General features: G+C 32.3%; 1 protein-coding gene and 1 long non-coding RNA gene across 12 annotated transcripts in view; one reads left to right on the top strand and one right to left on the bottom strand.

Annotated features, from left to right (window-relative positions):
- LOC148623148 (SHC-transforming protein 1-like) overlaps positions 1 to 20697 on the top strand; it is a 35288-nt gene that overhangs the window by 7284 nt on the left and 7307 nt on the right. For 2 of the 5 annotated variants that reach the window (XM_088573708.1, XM_088573710.1), the window contains exons 2-8: positions 11619 to 11757; positions 12699 to 12769; positions 13279 to 13340; positions 14660 to 14775; positions 16636 to 16689; positions 19199 to 19377; positions 20317 to 20452. In XM_088573708.1, coding sequence (XP_088429834.1) covers positions 11620 to 11757; positions 12699 to 12769; positions 13279 to 13340; positions 14660 to 14775; positions 16636 to 16689; positions 19199 to 19377; positions 20317 to 20452 — 756 coding nt within the window. In that variant the 5' untranslated portion in view covers position 11619. Of the gene's footprint in view, positions 1 to 6343; positions 6536 to 11618; positions 11758 to 12698; positions 12770 to 13278; positions 13341 to 14659; positions 14776 to 16635; positions 16690 to 19198; positions 19378 to 20125; positions 20196 to 20316; positions 20453 to 20697 lie in introns of those variants that run through there. The other 3 variants (XM_088573709.1, XM_088573712.1, XM_088573711.1) reach the window with 3 other exon arrangements.
- LOC148623149 (uncharacterized) lies at positions 1025 to 6219 on the bottom strand. Of its 7 annotated transcripts, none has more exons than XR_015920785.1 (4): positions 5631 to 6219; positions 1928 to 2005; positions 1509 to 1609; positions 1025 to 1145 (listed from the first exon to the last, which is right to left on the bottom strand). It is a non-coding gene; the product is annotated as an uncharacterized LOC148623149 (long non-coding RNA). The 7 variants fall into 7 exon arrangements; XR_015920786.1 differs by having other exon boundaries at positions 1518 to 1609; XR_015920788.1 differs by having other exon boundaries at positions 1915 to 2005; positions 5631 to 6215.

The raw sequence follows: 20697 nt of genomic DNA, 5'->3' as shown, positions 1-20697 counted from the left end.
TCCCTGATGTCATCTGGATAGTAATAATAATACTTTATTTCAAGAGGGTAGCACAGTTAGCAAATTACACTAATATTCCCAGAGGCTTTCAGTGACACATTTGGAAAACTGTTCACTGGCTTATAGTATACAAAAAAGATCAACTTTATTACCTGAATAAATACATTTGTAGCACCTTAATCTGTTTTTGAAAATTGTGCAGTTTTGGGGATTTTTTTTGGTGCATTGTAGATTGTTCACTATAAACAAAGGTCAACACAACAGTTATAATCAGGAAGTAATATAATCCTGTTATCTATGGCCATTGATACATTGTTAGACTGATGACAAATCCAGGAAAAAATGAGTCAGCCAGTATAACACTTACATGTGCATTGTTTTGTTAGCTCTCCTGGACCAAGTCTTAATTTTTAATGCTGTACATGTAACTATGAGCCTATGTACACGTAAATCAGTTGTACCTCAGGAGTTCATTTTTGGCCTTCCTACATATATTGTACATGTACTTTTACCCCTTTCTATACAGATGAACATATGGTGCCCATTTTTGTCCTTTCTATGGTTCATTCCCATTTGTCCAACTTTTTGAAATTTCAGGTAATACAGGTAAAAAATAAAAGTTGGATAAATGAGATCAAAAGTTTGTTCTTAATAAGAGCTTGGGTTAGGTGACAATAGAAATATGACTGCTCTAAAATAAGGCCTGGATATTTTTCAAGATATTTCCGTACATGAAGTAATCATCGAGTGTGATTTTTGTTTCTTTTCTCAGATTTTTTTAGTACTTTTAATACACAAGAGAAGTAATTTTGTATGATAATATTAAGCTTTTGTGAAGTCATTTTATGGTAAAGTTGTATTTTTTTCATTTGTTCAGGAAATTTTTACTGAGTGCCTTTTGCCAGTGTTCCAGGAGTGATAGGGAGAAGTGAGTCCTGAATGGGGAGGAATCATACTTCACCGCTAAAATATTTTATCACATTGATATGAATTTGTTTATTAATATGAACTTGTATTCCAAAAAAATGAGTTTAGTACTGTAATTCCCATTTTCTAGTAGGTGATCAGATTGTCATCGAGAACTTGTTTTTTAGTACCATGTTGTTAAAGTCTCAGGATTGTCTGCACCTTCATGTGGTCTCTTTCTGGAAAAGATATTGTATGTTAATGCAGTAGTATTGTAGGTGATACGTAGATCAACCTGCAGACTGTATGTATGATACATACATACATAGTTTATTGGATTGATAATTTATATAAAAATAGACAAATACAAAGTTAATACAGAGGTATCTGCATTTATTATATAAGTATAAACGAGTTAAATTAACAAACAACAGGAGATTACATTTTTGAGTTAATAATACACATAAATTTGCTGAAATCGTTTAAATCGGAAATGTTTCTATTATTCATTAATTCATTGAACTTAATTATGTTTGGTTTGTCTCTTAATTTCTTCTCATTTTCAAAATATGAACATAAAAAGAGATAGTGGAATTCGTCACCAATATCACCATTGTTGCATTATAAGCATTTTTGGTCTTCCTGTGCAATATTTTGCCATCTTCCAGATTCTATTGGCAATTTATGGTTGTTAGTTGGAAATCTACAAAGAGTCATTATGTTTTTACAATATCAGTTCATCCTTGAATATTCTATAGTTAATATACTTAGGAAAATTTTGTAACTGTGAAATCCAAAAGTTATAAAAATAAAGATATATATAATATACAACTCACTAATTGATTAATAAATTTCTAGTGTCTCAGGTATATACTTGTAGTGTCTTGAGTTATATTGACCAAAAAAAAAAAATAAATAATACTATTTTTGTTCATTTGGATTATATGTAGGTGTGTTAGTAAAAATGAAATGTAGGGAAAATAGTTACAGTAAATGTTATTAACTTACAGTTTATACATACATGTACATGTATTTGGAGCATATGGAAATATTCCAGGGGGCACAATCTACCAGAAGATGACAATATCCAGGGCCTGATCTGTATAAGAAATTTATTTGCTTTACAACTGATAAATGCAATGAAAATAATAGATGATATATTGATTGTTTATCATAATGTCAAATAAACAAAACCATATTTACTTTCAATAACAATATCATTTCAAAGTGAAAGTTTGATTTTAAATGAAATCAAATTGTAATGAGCAACTTAAAGATTTGTCCAGGTGTTTGATCATAAATGGATTATTCACTGTAAAAAGTACCTTTAAAAATGTAATTGAAAACATTTTGGTAGCTTTTAAGAGGGTTGTTTGTCAGATTCCTGGAAGCATATGGTTATGGTTAAAATGAATGACTCTCTACACTGCTACATTGAAGCAAGTGAATTTCTATGAAAATGAATTTCAGAAAAATGTACTTTACTTGACATTGAACTAATATACACATGTATATGCAGTGTTAATGTACATGGCAATTTTTGTGGTAAACGGAAAATAAGTCACAATTTTGGTAGGAAAAAAAATCACAGGAAAAAAAGTCACAAAGAATAAAATCACAATAATATCAGTACTCTGACTTGGTATGATTTACTCCAAACTTTTGCTGTGAACATAGATTTACTTCTGGTATTAAATGTGGGTAAAACACTGATTTATTGTGACATATTTGACATATTTTCTTACATGTTTTTTAACGTTTACTTCAGCATAATTTGTATTTTTTTTTTATTTCCAAAATTTTTTTCATGGCATTTCAAGTTAAGGAACATAATTGTTCAGAATACTCGTTTTTCAGCTGTAATCGTTTTTTCACCAATTCATGCTAGAATTTCTGAGTACACAACTTGTATATTATGTGACGCAGGTCCTGACATGTAATTGGTCTTGTTTTGGGTTGTTGTCTCTCTATCTCTTTATAGATATTGTGGTTGTTCACTCAGATAGTTTTTTTAGGTTTTTTTTGTCTCTTTAGATGTTCTATCGGTGAGTTTTCTTTGATAAAATGGAACTGCAGTTTTGATTATTTCGCCATACTAATTTAAAAGTCGTGATTTAGATTGTTGCGTCTCTCTAGATGTTGTGGTTACTCACACAGTGTTATTTTGGTTGTTGTCTCTTTCTTGTCATGTTTTTATTGTCTTTAAATAATCAATTTATTGAGGGATTACAATAATCCAAAGCATATACAACTGTACAAACAAACATACAGATACAATACATGTGATATGATTATATGGGTTTGACAATTATTAAATAAGTTGACAGTTAACATATTTCTTTCCAATTAAATAAAATATCTTGAAAAGGTATACTCATGAAAAAAAGGTGAACAAAGATGTCATAGATTTAATAAAATTAGAAAATAGAAGTATTAATATGATAATTCAGATATGAATATAATACTTCTTTTCATGTATTGTGACTTTTCATCCGTGACTTTTGTCCTGAGACTTTTTATCTGTACTTTTTTCCGTGACTTTTTTCCTGTGACTTTTTTTCCTACATTCATTTTTATGTGTGTTATATATGAAAAATTTCCATTTTTGTTGTTAGTACTTTAATTTGTAAACAACTTTCCCGGTGTCAGTAATTAAACAAATACCCCTGTGACAGTAATGAAATGAATATCACTGTGTCAGTAATTAAATGAATATCCCTCTGTCAGTAATTAAATAAATCTGAATTTAACTACTTCTCAAATAAAGTCTGATTTTTAACTCATAAAGCAGAAAAAAAGACGATTTTAATGTTAAGTCCGACTGAAAAAAAGGCAAAATATAGCTTTCTCTAATTATGATTTTCAAAATAATTTATTAAACTGCAAACAAATCTTTCAAAAATATTTCAAAATGATAAATGATAAATATATGAATTGTCACACAAATCAGTTTTGTATCAAAATGCCCAAACTATCAAAGCTAAGAGTTCTACATACATGCCTGTTTGTTTCATTAAAACATTAGTAAATACACTAATTCATCTTCACATTCCCTAAAAACTAAATATTTTTGAAAAAATTTAATTATGCAGACTTAAAAAAAAAAATTTAAACCCTTGATTATAAAAAAAAATTATTTGTAATTTATTCTACTTGTATACTAATTCTAAAATACTGAGGTGACCCACCTGTGTGTGATAATTAATTGTACAGGTAAAACCACCAGTAGGTACATGTACCTGTTCAGTTAATTAGTCATTTCATGTTGTATATTGAATCCAGGTGATGCTGAGATGGGGGTCTTGTTAAGTAAGTGCCAATAAGCAATAAATACCTGGCATTAGATGCGAGACCTGACAGGGTAGTCAAGGACATTAAAAAACCCCTTAGTAATAGCCAGTTATGAGGTATGCCATGTATTTATCAGACTATGCTGCGAGCTCTACTGTACATGTACCTTAGGTATCCGTTTACCCTTTACCACATACATTCATAACATTGTATCTACCTTAGATGTCTACTTTAACCCCTTCTACATGTACATATATTACATTTAGCTTAGGTAACCATTTAGCCCTTTTCTACTGTTCCACATTTACATATTCTTTCTACATACATTTATTTGTACATGTAGCTCCTGTATCCTTTTTTACCTTTGATTCTACATACATGTATATGTAAATCAAGTGTCAGTTTCACCCTTTTCTACATGTGCATGAACATGTACCTTAAGGTGGCTGTTTTACCCCTTTCTACATACAAAATGTACAGGTACCATTTTACCCCTTTTTACATTAACATGTACATGTACCTTACATGTTTATTTTACCCCTTTCTACATACATGTACATGTAGTTCAAATTTTCATTTTATCATTCAGTGTATCTACATGTACATGTATATGCCATAATACCACAGGTGCTTGTTTCTCTCTTCTACTGGGGCATTGATAGTCGACCCTTGTTTGATAGTATTTCCCCCACATAGACAGAAAGAAGCGCCTGTGCATAATACATGTACTTGTTAAAAATTAGGATTTAAAAAAAAAATAATTCATGTGTTGAAAAGTTAAAAGTTTTAGTAGTAACCATAAATTACCATATGAAAATCTGCATATTGCCAGGAATTGATGTTTGAACAAAAATTGTAAAATTGATGGCAGTTGAAACTTCAGCATTTTTTTTCAGAACAACTTGGTCTGGTGTGGTGTCCACAACTACCCCTCTTGCGGGATTGTAATGAAACTACATGGAGCGATAGATTTCTATGTTGAGAAAAGTACATTATTAGCAATTTATGTTTGGGCAAAATATAGAAATAACAGCTTTTGGTTTTTTAAAACATTTTTCAGAAAAACTTGGTCTCATGTGTTGTCTGCAACTCAACCTCAGGGACTTGTAGGATTTTTATGATACTGAACAGGGTGTTAAACTATCATATTTAGAATGTGTATATTGTCAGGAATTTATGTTTGAACAAAAAATTATAGAAATGATGGCTGTTGGATTTTGGCATTTTTCAGTGCAACTTGTTCTGATGTGTTGTCCACAACTCCTCCATTATGACTTGTTGCATTTTAAAGTCAGCATCTCAAAATTTCAACAAAAATCATGTCATAGATTTCTGTTGGAGCAGTTATGAAATAAAAATAATACATGTACAATGCATTTCAGCAACATTGACCTAAAGTACTGCTTTTATTAAGGTTAATCAAGAACTCTTACCTCTTCATTAGTCCTCCTACCTGTAAAGCACTTCTCTAGACCAAACACTGTACTACCATTAAGTTATTCTACATAGTATATTTGTCTAATGGTTTGTAGAACACAGGAAATGGTACTGTAGTTTTCTATCAAGTAATTAGTTACTGGTTTTAAGTTGCATTGTACATGTACATCCTTTGTCAAATATCACCCCTTACTGGTTTTTAGTTGGATTATAATTTGTTCAATATGCTTAAATCTTCCAAGGGGAAAATGTATGTATGCACTTACTCTGATATATCAAACTGTCTAGTAACATGTACTATTTGATCATTTGAAGCCCAGTATATTAAGATTGTTTATAACATTGTATATCCTTGCATCACATTAATTTTGAAGACTTGACTTTTTTCCTTTGTGAACATCATTTACAAAATTAAAAATCAGTTTAAATGTCAGTGTGGTTCTGTGGCTTTGGTTTCAGTCTAAATGTCTGTGTTCTGGTAGCATTAGTTTCAGTCTAAATGTCACTGTTGTTCTGGTGGCATTGGTTCAGTCTAATTTCAGTGTAGTTCTGGTGGCATTGGTTTCACTGTAAGGTAAATTCATGAATATTTTAAAAATGATAAATCACTGTGAGTGCTTTGATCCATAAAAATCATGACTGACTGATAAAATGCACCATGAGAAGTTTAAAAACAACATATGTTATCATTAGATATGTTTAGTGTGTAGACATGATTACTATTAGTTATTGAGGGCCATACTACACTAAATTTTACATGTACTTCAATACTTGTACTTTTGATATACATGTATTAAGAGGTTAACCTAATTATTGATCAAATCAGGTCAGATGTAAACCAGGAACTAACATATAAACATGTTTCACTGTGAACAATAACTTCAACATCAATTACTATCAGGTAAGATGTTTCATGTTCAGTCTAAAAAAATTATTTTTATCTTTATATATTGAAGTCAGTAATAAGGCAGAGGGTGCCACAATAGATTGAAGGTAATTATTGTACAAATATATATTTAGTAACATTTACTTAGCAGTATTACATGTATAAACAAAATAAGTGACATCATCTGTTGATAATGGCTGTGGTACATATCCTGTCCTAATAATAGTGATAATATCTGCAATAATACATGGCATATTTCTAATGATGATACATGCTTTCATACATGGAATATTTCTGTTGAATAATGCCACAGTGTTAGATTTTATTTGAGCATAAAAATTGTGGTCATATATTGGTATGGTGCTGTTGTCATCACCCATAGACACTTGGTTGTTGTACGATAATTTATGTATTTGTTTGTTGATCTTAATAAAAACCAGGTTTCAAACCTCTAGAGGAAGGTTGTTAATAATTTTGATGGTTATAACTCGAACAGTTTTAGAATTAAGGGCCAAATAGGGGCCCAAAACAATCATTTAAAAGAATTTTCTATATAACCCCAGTAAAAGCATAAGAATGTCAATGATATTGTTCCACAATATTCTAGACCACAATGGTCAGACTTGGATTGATTTTGGGGATAAGAACTTGAACTTTTCAGAAATGATAGTAGCCAGAAATGAAAAACACACATTTTCCTGATGTCCAGACAGTATCATGATTCTTGACTTTTAGTGAATAAATATCTTTGAAATTGACTTTGTATTACTAGGTGTCACACCACCAAAGGAAGACTGGGATTGATTTACGGGATTCAGATAATTAGATTGAACCTTGTAGTTGTTAGGGGCTGGAAACAAGCATTTTCCTTATGTCTTTATAATAACTTTAGTAAAAAGACTGGATCTCTTTGAAAACTTTAGTAAAAAGAATGGATCTCTTTGAAAATGTATTGCAAGGTGCCATATATCACAAAGGGAAGACTAGGATTGATTTTGGGTTTGTGACTTGAGCCACCAAGTAAGAATAAGGGGCCATAAAAATGTATTTTTTACCGTAAATATGCTGTGTCAAACATTTATTCACAATCCTGTCAGAATAGTATTAAGCTTGATACTTGCCCTAGCTGTTCATGGTTTGACCTCTGTGACTGTTTTAAGCTGTGCCCCAGAAAACATTTTATTGGTTCATTGTTGTACAATGATTTCACTTCAAAGGACAACAGGTACAAAACTAATAAGTTTGACTTGTACATGTGATTAGATTTCCTGAGGAACATGTAAAAAGTTTGACTGTTACATGTGATTAGTTTTTCTCAGGTGATTATATTTTGTGTGGTACATTTGATTAGTTTTCCTCTGCTCTTGTGCATGTAATTGGTCTCAGTGTTGTATTAATTTTCCCATAGACTTCTATAGTGAAGTGCATATTTTTAGGATTTTTTAAAAAATATGTAAATTGATTCAATAAAACTTTCACTTATGTAGCATTTCTAAGGACATGTGAAAAAATAATTTCCCGCAAAGAAAATAGGGTGAGTCCACGAAGATCGGACAGAAAAGTAGTCTCGAAGTATAAATAGCCATTTTCCCTACTTTCACTTTCGTTTTGTACTCACCAAACCAACCTTTTCAGTGGAACATTTTTATGATATTATGTTAGATTTTCTTTTAAAAAAGTTCTTCATCTTACAGTGTGATGTTTGCTCTATTTTATAAGTCATTGTTCATATCTTTTGACAAAATATTAGTTTGTAGAGAGGCAAAAAGAAAATGCACTATATTTTTATAGCATCCATGTTTTGACGTACACCTGCTCAAGGATATGCAATACGATACTGGTACCTATTACTAATAAACATTTCAATATAATCATAAAAGTTGTTGTTTTTCTGCTAGAGTATTCATTTTCATACTGAAAATTCTGAACATCATTGGCCTGCTATAAACATGAGTTTTCTATTAAAATTTTGATATAGGTACCCTATTCCAGGCATGAGACTAATATCTCAGTGTTAGCCAGAAAATATTACTTTTGATAAAAAGCTGCTGCATTAGTCAAATTAAGCAAATTTGTGGTTTATTCTGACATGGTAGATACATGAGCTGTACTATGAGTTTCAAATCATTATTTAATCCCCACTTGTGACTTCCATATATGGAAATATTAATATTCGAACCTCCGTTTTTGTCTTTAACTCAAGGGAGCCTCTTGTTTAAAGTAAAGTATAATGACTGGTACAACCAACTGTTTTAAACTATAGATATGGTCATTTCAATTATAATAAATCCAAAAAAGTTATACCAATATCATAGTTTTAAAAAAATGTAGCTTTTCATATGCAGAAAATACAGATTTTAAGCCATTTTGGTACCCCAGGCAGATACAAAAGGACCTCAATATGACAGGAAAAGGACTTTTTCTTTAAAACAGATAGCTATGATGCAAGAAAAATAGTTTATTGGTATAAATATTATAATAACTGTCTGCTTTAGATACTTTTTGAAAAAATTCAGTTTTTATATGAAAAAACACCTTTATTTTTCTTGCCGCATTAGAATCTGTCCATTTGAACCACTAAAAAAAGTCCACTAAAAAATTGGCTGTTGACTTTTGTGACATTTCTGTGTTTAAATCAACCACACAGTTATATGGCAACTCATTTTAGCTATTTATTTGAAAGAAAAACAAAAAATAAAAAAAATATTCATTTTTTCATATATAAGAGGCAATGTATGGAAAATGACTATTTTCAAGTCCTAACCACATACTTAAAATGTGTTGTAACTTGAAAACTATCCTTTATGCAGGAGTATTACTTGCTTTAGGTTACATGAATATAGATATGCTCATCATAAACAGTCAAGATAATAATTTTATTGAACTGATATTATACAAATTCATGAAAACAAAATGCATTTCCAAATTTGGTAAAGATTGACCATAAATGCAAAAAACCAGAGCTACCATAAAAAATCAGGTTCAAAAGTTGGCTAATTCATCTTAAAAGTGTTACCTGCATTGGGGTACTACTTTTTCAGCTGGTAAAGACCACTTGCTGAATATCCAACTTTACTTGAAAAACTGGCTTACTAGGTCTCAGTATGGTATTAATTTTCCCATAGACTTCTATAGTGAAGTGCATATTTTTAGGATTTTTAAAAAAATATGTAAATTGATTCAATAAAACTTTCACTTATGTAGCATTTCTAAGGACATGTGAAAAAATAATTTCCCGCAAAGAAAATAGGGTGAGTCCACGAAGATCGGACAGAAAAGTAGTCTCGAAGTATAAATAGCCATTTTCCCTACTTTCACTTTCGTTTTGTACTCACCAAACCAACCTTTTCAGTGGAACATTTTTATGATATTATGTTAGATTTTCTTTTAAAAAAGTTCTTCATCTTACAGTGTGATGTTTGCTCTATTTTATAAGTCATTGTTCATATCTTTTGACAAAATATTAGTTTGTAGAGAGGCAAAAAGAAAATGTACTATATTTTTATAGCATCCATGTTTTGACGTACACCTGCTCAGGGATATGCAATATGATACTGGTACCAATTAGTTTTCTTTTGGTACTATGATCAGTTTTTTCTCTGGTACAAATGATTAGTTTTGTTCTTGTACAAGTGATTAGTTTCCTTTTGGCACTATGATTAGTTTTCCTCTGGTAAACTGGTACAAATGATTACGGTAGTTTTCTTTTAGTACAAGTGATTACATGTAGTTTTCCTCTGGTACAGATGATTAGTTTTCTTTTGGTACAAATGATGAGTTTTCCTCTGGTACAAGTGGTCAGTTTTTCTGTGGTACAAATGATTAATTTTTTCTGGTACAAATGATTATTTTTCTTTTGGTACAAATGATTAGTTTTCCTATGGTACAAGTGATTAGTTTTTTTGTACTATAATTAGTTTTCCTCTGGTAAAAGTGATTAGTTTTTTGTACTATAATTAGTTTCCTCTGGTACAAGTGATTAGTTTTTAGTACTATAATTAAGTTTCTTCTGGCACAGGTGACTAGTTTTCCTCTGGTACAAGTGATTAGTTTTCCTCTGGTATATATTTTGTTGCACTACTCACAGTCATATTACAGATCTATAATGTAGTTTATTTGTAATTTGTAATTTTTGAAGAAGTTTAAACATTCTGTTAAAATTTGAACCTTTTAACATTATTGATTATGGATATTATTGAATATAAAACACATTTTTTCATGTTTTTATGCAGTGCCCTAGGATTGTTCATTGCTTACATTTTCACATATGAAATATAAATACAAAGATACTTCCTTCGTGACTTCTATACTTTTCTCAAAAGTTGTTTTCAGCAATACATAAGGTGGCTATATAAAATTTTCATATAAAACTCAATTTTATTGATGGTATCATATACATGTATTCTTTGTTTTCATTATGCAACTAAAATTCATTCACTAGCATTTATGTAGCCTTTCTTATATATATTTATATATTGTGATTAAGTGACTTGATTATTGAAAGATATTTCATTTTTGCACTTCAAAATATGCCAGTTCCTTATATCTTTTTTTCACAGCACTTTAAACAGTGGTTGGGGCTAGAGTCAGAATTTGTCACATTTTCACATTGTATGTAAACTAGCCATGGAAATGGCAAGAAAATACCACATGACCCTATGGTTTGAAAATTGCAAAAGATAACTTGGCTTATGAACTGTAAAGAGCATTAAATACATGAAACTTCTTGATTTCTAAAGGTTTATTCTCAAAGGGCATAACTTAAAACATGTGTTTGCATTAAAAGCCATGAGAGTATTTTTTACTGAATTTATTCCTATAAGTCTTGGGATTCTGAAAAAGAGAATCATTTGTTGTGATAAAAATTCCACAATGAAAGTTTTCATTGGTCAGTTGCATTTTTCACCAGCAAAAAAAAACAAACTTCAGAGTAGTTTCTGCTAAATGCTATACATGACTGTGATGTCACCTGAATATCATGTTTCAACAGGTTGTAAGTCTTATAGTAGAATATATTCAAGGGCTGCTCTGGCTTCCAAAGTTCTGTCGCCAGAAAAATCACCAGCTGCCAATTTTAATAGTTCATTTATAATTTCAGAATGGACAAGAAACAGAAGGGTAAAAAGACTCCTTCAGAATGGTCAAAGACTGGAAGTTTTATGCACAAACCAGAAAGAGGCTGGATTCATCCTGATGGTCAAATCAAGCCAGATGCTGGAGTGTGCTATGGAGTTAGGGTAAGTTAATTGCAGTTATCTAGGGGGCTGCTGATGTATGTAATGGAGTTCGGGTAATTTACTAGTTGTAATCTAGCGAGCTGCTGATGTGTGCAATGGAGTTCTGGTAATTTACTTGTTGTAATCTAGCAAGCTGCTGATGTGTGCAACGGAGTTTGGGTAATTTACTTGTTGTAATCTAGCGAGCTGCTGGTCTGTGCCATAGAGTTAATGCAAGTTACTTGCTGAAATCTAGCCAGGTACCAGTGTATTATGGAGTTCTGGTAGCTAACTTGATGAAGTTGAATCAGCTGATAGTGAGTGCTATTGAGTACAGATAAGATACCCGCTCTGTACTGGGTTAAAGTTGGGCTTTTAAAAATGAGTCATTTATGCATGCCAGCTGTAACACTCATACAGGGCTGGAGGTTCTTGTATATCAGATGAGAAAAAGAGGATTTGTATCCTGCTCATTATACCCCTCCCCCGCAAAAAAGTATTTGGGAATATATAGGTTTCACCCTGCCTATTAGTCAGTCTGTCCGCACTATTTTCTAAGCAGCTTGCAGCATTGTTATGAAACTTTGTGGGATGTAATATAACCACATGGAGATTGTCATACTGTCAGGAATTTTTATATTTGGCTTATATGCCCTTATAAGGTCCAATAAAAGAATTTGACTTTGAAACATTTTAAGTTATCATTCAGAACAAGAAAACACAATGACTGATACCTTGAACAAAAAATATCTTTTAAAGTGTGAAAACAGCACTGATACATTTGAATTCAAAGGATATTTTGGTAATGTATTTAGAGGCACATAAATAAATGATGACTCATACCAAACAATTCATTGTTTCATTACAAAATAATGTCTCATTATGTGTTTCCCCAGTTCCATTTCCAGAAGGAAAGGAACATTTATTTTAGTAATGAGTAATTGTTGGTTTTATTTTGACAGTACATCGGTTGTTTGGAAGTGAAAGAATCAATGCGTCAGTTAGATTTTGACACAAGGACAGCCTTGGCAAGGTAGGAGTAGTATCTAAAAATACTTTTATCATGGTATTGTAAGAATTAATATACTGTGAAAGTATTTTTGGTTGCGGGGTACCAATATATCTGGTGTCATGGGTTTTGTAAATTTGGTTCTCAGTGAAAAAGAAATATTCCATTTGTTTGTATGATAGAGTTGTCAGATCCACAAATTCAAAAATCCACGAACTGATTATTTTACCCTATACCACAAAAATTGGTACCCGCAAATAAAAGTTCTTTCACAGTATTTTCATCTATTGTTGAAAAAAAACCTGTCATGTTTCACAGATACTTAGCATTAACACTAATTTTGAATATATCTGGCTGAAACTTGACAAAAATGATAAGGTAATTAGTAGAATCTCAATATGGTATTTATCATAGATATAATAGCTTACTTACAGTAGAATCTCAATTTTGTGTTACATATGGTGGTTGAATTTACTCTCTTCATAATGTACGTTAACCGGTAGTTTATTATTTTTTTTCAAAATGTTTTTCAGAGAAGCAATATGCAGGGTTTGTGAAGCTGCAGGGTTAAAAACAGCTAAGAAACGTAAAGTAGGTATACAGCAGTGGTATAACACTTTGTCCCTGTACTTGAAATTTCTAGGATTTTGATTGGCTTGGAGTACGTCTTTACAAATCTTATATCGCTGTGGAATGTCACTTGATATTTAGCACACAAAATCAATTTCAAATAAATCGTGAGATTTACATCTTTTTGTTGTATAAGAAATTTCTAAAGAGAAACATCATTTCAAAGGACCTCCAGTATATACAAAATAACTTGATCAATGTTGTGTACTAAAGGTATATCCCTACGCTTGTATGAAAACAACTCAATTTTCTCAAAATGGTAACATTATCAAAATAATGCCAAAGAAAACACTTATTCTTCTTTGCCTCAATCTGAGTGTAAAATAGACATTATTTGACTTATAACTTGAATACATTTGATATACATGTTCAAGTCTGTTGATATGGAATATTTTGAACACCTTCAGTACCTTGTACATCCTTTGACTAGGCCTCTAGGTGTACTTTGGAACTTTAGGTGTATAAAATCTCTATATCTCAGAATATCAGAGTAACTTATAATATGGCAGTGCAATTCAGTTTATGGCCTTGTATCAAAATTTATTGGGTGAATTAGGCTATTTCCTATAATGATAATTATCAACTCTTTACTGTGACATATTGTTGGATAGATTTTCAGACTGTAAATTGCCCTCTACCACTTTTCCAATAAGATGTTTGACAAAGTTTGATGTTACTTTTTTTGTGGAATATTTTCCATTGGTTCTTTCTACTAATTTGCTGTTTTTGGTATTTTTACATGTAAATCCATACTTTACCATTTATTTACTTCTGATTTTGCAAATATCCACACCCTGGTTGTTATCCCTGATACATGTATGTGACACACATTAGATTTTTGACCAGTTTGATACATATATGTAGATGTGCTTGGTGAAAGGTATTTGATGTCATATAACTGCAAGGCAAAATTATTTAACAGGGATTTGACATAATTATATGTCATAAGATCCTCCTCAATGGATTTTTAATGAAATTTGATAGGAAAATAAGTTTGCATGAAGTAAGATACATGTGGAGTTTCTTTGTTGCCTGTAAAGGGAGATAATCCAAAGTATTAACTGCTCAATGGGTTAAGATTAAATTTATTTAGAAGGTTTAAGAATCATGTGTAGCCTTTCTTAAAGAACACGATAATGTTGGATTCCTTGTAGATGAGATAATTAGAATTTAGAATAAGAATAAATTCCTCTATCTTTGATGTTTTCTCCTATAGATAAAACTTAAATGTGGACATTGTATGATTATGCTGTATAAATTATAAAATATGTTTAATTTAGGTAGACAAAAAACTAGTTAGAATGCTGGGAGATGCACCAAAGATGCAGTATGCAGGGTCAAATGTCAACCTAACCATAACAACAGATTGTTTGACGTTAATTATTATGGAATCTGGGGAGGTAAGCTATACTGAGTAATAATATTGAAGTCATCAAGTATTTATTATTTAATTTGATTTGTAGCAAGCTTTCAGATTGGTTGGTTCTCTCTGATCAAACCAGATTATATTGTATAACCAGTTTTGGTACTATGACATTAACATCAATTGCTCCGCACTCCTCAATTGAAGTACTAAGAAGGAAATCTTAATTGGTCCCAAAAACAATAATACCTACACAGTAACCTCTTCAAAAATTAGAATCATGTGTGAAAATATAAAAGAAACTACCAGTAATCTTTTTGAAAATGTACTCAGAATGAAACCACACCATTGAACAGGATACAGTATTTTGGTATGTATAATGCTCATACTTTTACATAGGGTTCAGTTTCTGAGCAGGGGGATGCATATTATCCAGCAGTGCATAATTGGCCACAAAATGACAGATTTTTATGTCCATTTTATGTCAAACCTGCCATGGTGAATGCTTTTGCAGCTGGAAATTAGTATTTTGAAACTTGTTCTGGTTATTTCCAACCAATTTCTTTCTTATGTGTTCTGATAGTGGAGCACTTCCCAATATATACAGCACATGTTCTGATACTGCCACACTTCCCAGTACACACAGCATGTGTTCTGATACTGCAGCACTTCCCAATATACATGTACACAGCACATGTTCTGATAGTGCTGCACTTCCCAATATACACAGCACATGTTCTGATACTGCAGCACTTCCCAATATACACAGCATGTGTTCTGATACTGCAGCACTTCTCAATATATACAGCACATGTTCTGAAACTGCAGTACTTACTAATATATACAGTACATGTTCTGATACTGCAGTACTTCCCAATATACATTTGTACACAGCATATGTTCTGAAACTGCAGTACTTACTAATATATACAGCACATGTTCTGATACTGCAGCACTTCCCAATATACATTTGTACACAGCATATGTTCTGAAACTGCAGTACTTACTAATATATACAGCACATGTTCTGATACTGCAGTACTTCCCAATACACTCAGCACATGCAGGATTTTCACCTTAAGTTTAGGCTTGGTAGCCCACAGCTTGAATTTTAGTAGCCTATATGTATAGTTCTATTCAATTACAGTAGAAATTTTAGTATTCCACAGGAACAATATGGATCATTGGGCCCCTGCTAATTTTAAACCTTGACATGTCTTTCAAATAGTTTAGTCATAATCCAGGGACAAAATCAAGAAAAAACATGAATCACTATAAATTACAAAGTAACTTGAAACAGGTTAGTCACAATCCAGGGACAAAGACTAGATAGACCAAGAAAACAGAAAAACACAAATTAATTGGCCAATATACACAGAAACTATAGATAAATTGAGCAATACAAACTCCACTAAAAACTGGGCATACACGTATGAACTGGTAGTGAAAGCGTCCTCTGCTTACACACTGATGTCAAATCCTGGTTAAACTTGTGATGGCCACACAATAACAGTCAATGAGTTCATAATATTGGTGTTAAAAGTTTTGATGCGATGATAAAATACAATTGAAAACTTGAAAATTTTAATTAGTAAAACACTTTCATTGTTCAAAAGTTTTTATGTATTTTTTAAAGGAGTCTTCCTCTTTGCCAATCTCTAATAGTAGGCCAACTCTCAGTTTTAAAGGACATGTTAACACGAGGTTAAAGGACCTGGCCAAGTGTCATTCTTTCTTACGAACCAGATCTGCTTTGAAGTCTGCCTCTTAAGAGTGAAGGAACAGATGTGGGCCATAAATAGTTCCCATTTTTTGTACTGACTGTCTGTAAGAATTGATGGCCTAAACAATTGAATTGTAATAAGTAGTCTTCATGTTTTATATTTTGATCTTTCAGATGATAGCCAATCATCAGATGCCTGGGATATCATTTGCATCAGGGGGAGATTCTGTAAGTTTTATGCTAAATATAAGTTTATGTATTATTTGTGGTTATTACATTGAACTTAAGGTACATGTAGTTTGTGTGACTATTTTTTATGACTTTGATGGGTCATATATTACTTTAAATTTGAACCATTTTAATCCGCAAAGAAAATTAACTGCTGATATTTGAAGTAGCAGCCTCCTGAAATATTGAAGAAAAAAACCTAATTTAAATGACAGACGTCTGAGAGATTTATATAAAGTTTATCAAATGTAAAAACTTTTAATATTGTTACCAATGAACTTCTATCATTCTTCAGTTTGTTGTTTGTTGTACAAAATGTAGAATACCCTCTTCAGACCAGTACCACATTATATCATAGGAAATAATCCCTCCCCAGAATACCCTCTTCAGACTGGTACCACATTATATCATAGGAAATAATCCCCCCCAGAATACCCTCTTCAGACAGATACCACATTATATCATAGGAAATAATCCCCCCCAGGATACCCTCTTCAGACAGATACCACATTATATCATAGGAAATAATCCCCCAGGATACCCTCTTCAGACTGGTACCACATTTTATCATAGGAAATAATCCCCCCAGGATACCCTCTTTAGACTGGTACCACATTATATCATAGGAAATAACCCCCCCCCAGAATACCCTCTTTAGACTGATACCACATTATATCATAGGAAATAATCCCCCAGAATACCCTCTTCAGGCAGGTACCACATTATATCATAGGAAATAATCCCCCCAGAATACCCTCTTCAGGCAGATACCACATTATATCATAGGAAATAATCCCCCCAGGATACCCTTTTCAGACAGATACCACATTATATCATAGAAAATAATCCCCCCAAGATACCCTCTTCAGACTGGTACCACATTATATCTTAGGAAATAATCCCCCCAGGATATCCTCTTTAGACAGATACCACATTATATCATAGGAAATAATCCCCCCCAGGATACCCTCTTCAGACAGATACCACATTATATCATAGGAAATAATCCCCCCAGAATACCCTCTTCAGACTGGTACCACATTATATCTTAGGAAATAATCCCCCCAGGATATCCTCTTTAGACAGATACCACATTATATCATAGGAAATAATCCCCCAGGACACCCTCTTCAGACAGATACCACATTATATCATAGGAAATAATCCCCCAGGATACCCTCTTCAAACAGATACCTCATTATATCATAGGAAATAATCCCCCCAGGATACCCTCTTCAGACTGGTACCACATTATATCTTAGGAAATAATCCCCCCAGGATACCCTCTTCAGACAGATACCACATTATATCATAGGAAATAATCCCCCAGGACACCCTCTTCAGACTGGTACCACATTATATCTTAGGAAATAATCCCCCCAGGATACCCTCTTTAGACTGGTACCACATTATGTCATAGGAAATAATCCCCCCAGGATACCCTCTTTAGACTGATACCACATTATGTCATAGGAAATAATCCCCCCAGGATACCCTCTTTAGACTGATACCACATTATATCATAGGAAATAATCCCCCCAGGATACCCTCTTCAGACAGATACCACATTATATCTTAGGAAATAATCCCCCCAGAATACCCTCTTTAGACAGATACCACATTATATCATAGGAAATAATCCCCCGAGGATACCCTCTTTAGACTGATACCACATTATATCATAGGAAATAATCCCCCCAGGATACCCTCTTCAGACAGATACCACATTATATCTTAGGAAATAATCCCCCCAGAATACCCTCTTCACACTGGTACCACATTATATCATAGGAAATAATCCCCCCCCCCAGAATAACCTCTTCAGACAGATACCACATTATATCATAGGAAATAATCCCCCCCAGGATACCCTCTTCAGACAGATACCACATTATATCATAGGAAATAATCCCCCCAGGATACCCTCTTCAGACTGGTACCACATTATATCATAGGAAATAATCCCCCCCAGGATACCCTCTTCAGACAGATACCACATTATATCATAGGAAATAATCCCCCTAGAATACCCTCTTTAGACTGGTACCACATTATATCTTAGGAAATAATCCCCCCAGGATATCCTCTTTAGACAGATACCACATTATATCATAGGAAATAATCCCCCAGGACACCCTCTTCAGACTGGTACCACATTATATCATAGGAAATAATCCCCCAGGATACCCTCTTCAAACAGATACCACATTATATCATAGGAAATAATCCCCCCAGGATACCCTCTTCAGACTGGTACCACATTATATCTTAGGAAATAATCCCCCAGGATACCCTCTTCAGACAGATACTACATTATATCATAGGAAATAATCCCTGGAGAATACTCTCTTCAGACAGATACCACATTATATCATAGGAAATAATCCCCCCAGGATATCCTCTTCAGACTGGTACCACATTATATCAAGGTTCTTGTTATAGGTAATAACTATTATATCAGGGTTTATGTTAGATATTTTGTAACATATTGTTTCTTATTTATATATAGGATACTTTGGATTTTGTTGCGTATGTTGCTAAGGATACAGCCAATGGACGTGCTTGTCACGTGTTAGAATGTGGCGGAGGATTGGCAGAAGATGTAATTACAACGATAGGCCAAGCCTTTGAATTAAGATTTAAAGAGTATTTAAAAAATCAACCAAAGCCTGTAACTGTGACTGACCCGTAGGTATCACAACAATGAAGATATAGAGGAGCTTTACTATATTAACCTTTTCTATTCACATGTTCTATAAAAAAACTAATCTCAATTATCCAAGATTTGTCTTCACATCTTCGAAGTCCATTACTTTATACAATGTATCTGATACAAGAACTTTATAAACATTATGTGTATTGAGGTAGATCATACCTATTACATACTGTTTTTTTTTTCGTTCCTATTTTCAGGGAGTAAATAGTGTCTGTTATGGTGTAGAATATTTATCTGTAAATTATTATCTAACTATACATGGTAAAGTTACAAACATCTCTTTAAAGGGGAGATAATTTAATGGGAAATATAATTGGGATTTTAGTTTTTACAAAAATTCCAGGAATAAATGTTTTCTTTATTTCTTTTTTTATTTGATAGAATGTTAGACATAAAATATTCTTTTTTAATAATTGTTTATTTTTTTAAAACAATTTACAACATGGTGAAAATTGTCTGTGATCTGTAGTATCAAATCACGTAAAAAATGCCGGCATAAGTTAAAAGCTCAATTATTATAAAATAAAGTTAATAGGTGTCCTATGTTTTAATATTGAAATTTTCAAGTTTTTGCATGCAAGGTTATTTCTGAGAAAAATTTTAAAAATGTTTTAGGCAAAAACAAAAGGTATGATCTACCATAGACTTGGTAATAGATTACTGATTTACATCATTTGTATCTATTTGATTATCAAAACTTATTTAACATAAAATTTTTAGGGACAGTGGTGATGAGACTTACGTTAAAAGTCCTGAATATGCTGATGTATTCAAGGATGACATTGTTAGTGTGAGTTTCACATTCTTTCCATGACTCTGAACACATACATTTCCACCTCATCCCTTGTAGTTGCTAGCAAGATAAGTTTTGGATGTCTTAGAATCATTTCACATATATCTCTGAATTTCAGTAAGGAGAAGGGGATAGTTGATGGAGATGCGTGGGGTGATGATGAAGGGGATTATTACAATGACCGTCCTGATGCCCGGCCCCCATTAGCTGAAACTGCTGCTGCCAATTACTCCGCACCTAAATCTAACCTTCCCGTAAGTCACTGCACTGCCTTTTGGTTTCATGATTATTAAGTAATGTATAATCTTAATTTTGTATTTAAGGTTATTTTCAACAATGCATCCATATTGAACACAAAAACATTTTCAAGTTCAGTGAAGTAATTTTTAAAAGAAATCAGATTTTTTTCATTATTTAGAGATATATTATGTTCTTGAATTTAATGTTTGCCTTTTTAAAAAAAAAACATTCAAAATTTTATATTTATAAAAATTAAAAT

This window comes from Perna viridis, chromosome 3, assembly GCF_037379345.1.
Source record: "Perna viridis isolate PV_CMFRI_1.1 ecotype Kerala chromosome 3, ASM3737934v1, whole genome shotgun sequence".
Taxonomy (NCBI): Eukaryota; Metazoa; Mollusca; class Bivalvia; order Mytilida; family Mytilidae; genus Perna; species Perna viridis.
This window is presented reverse-complemented; position numbering and strand designations above follow the sequence as displayed.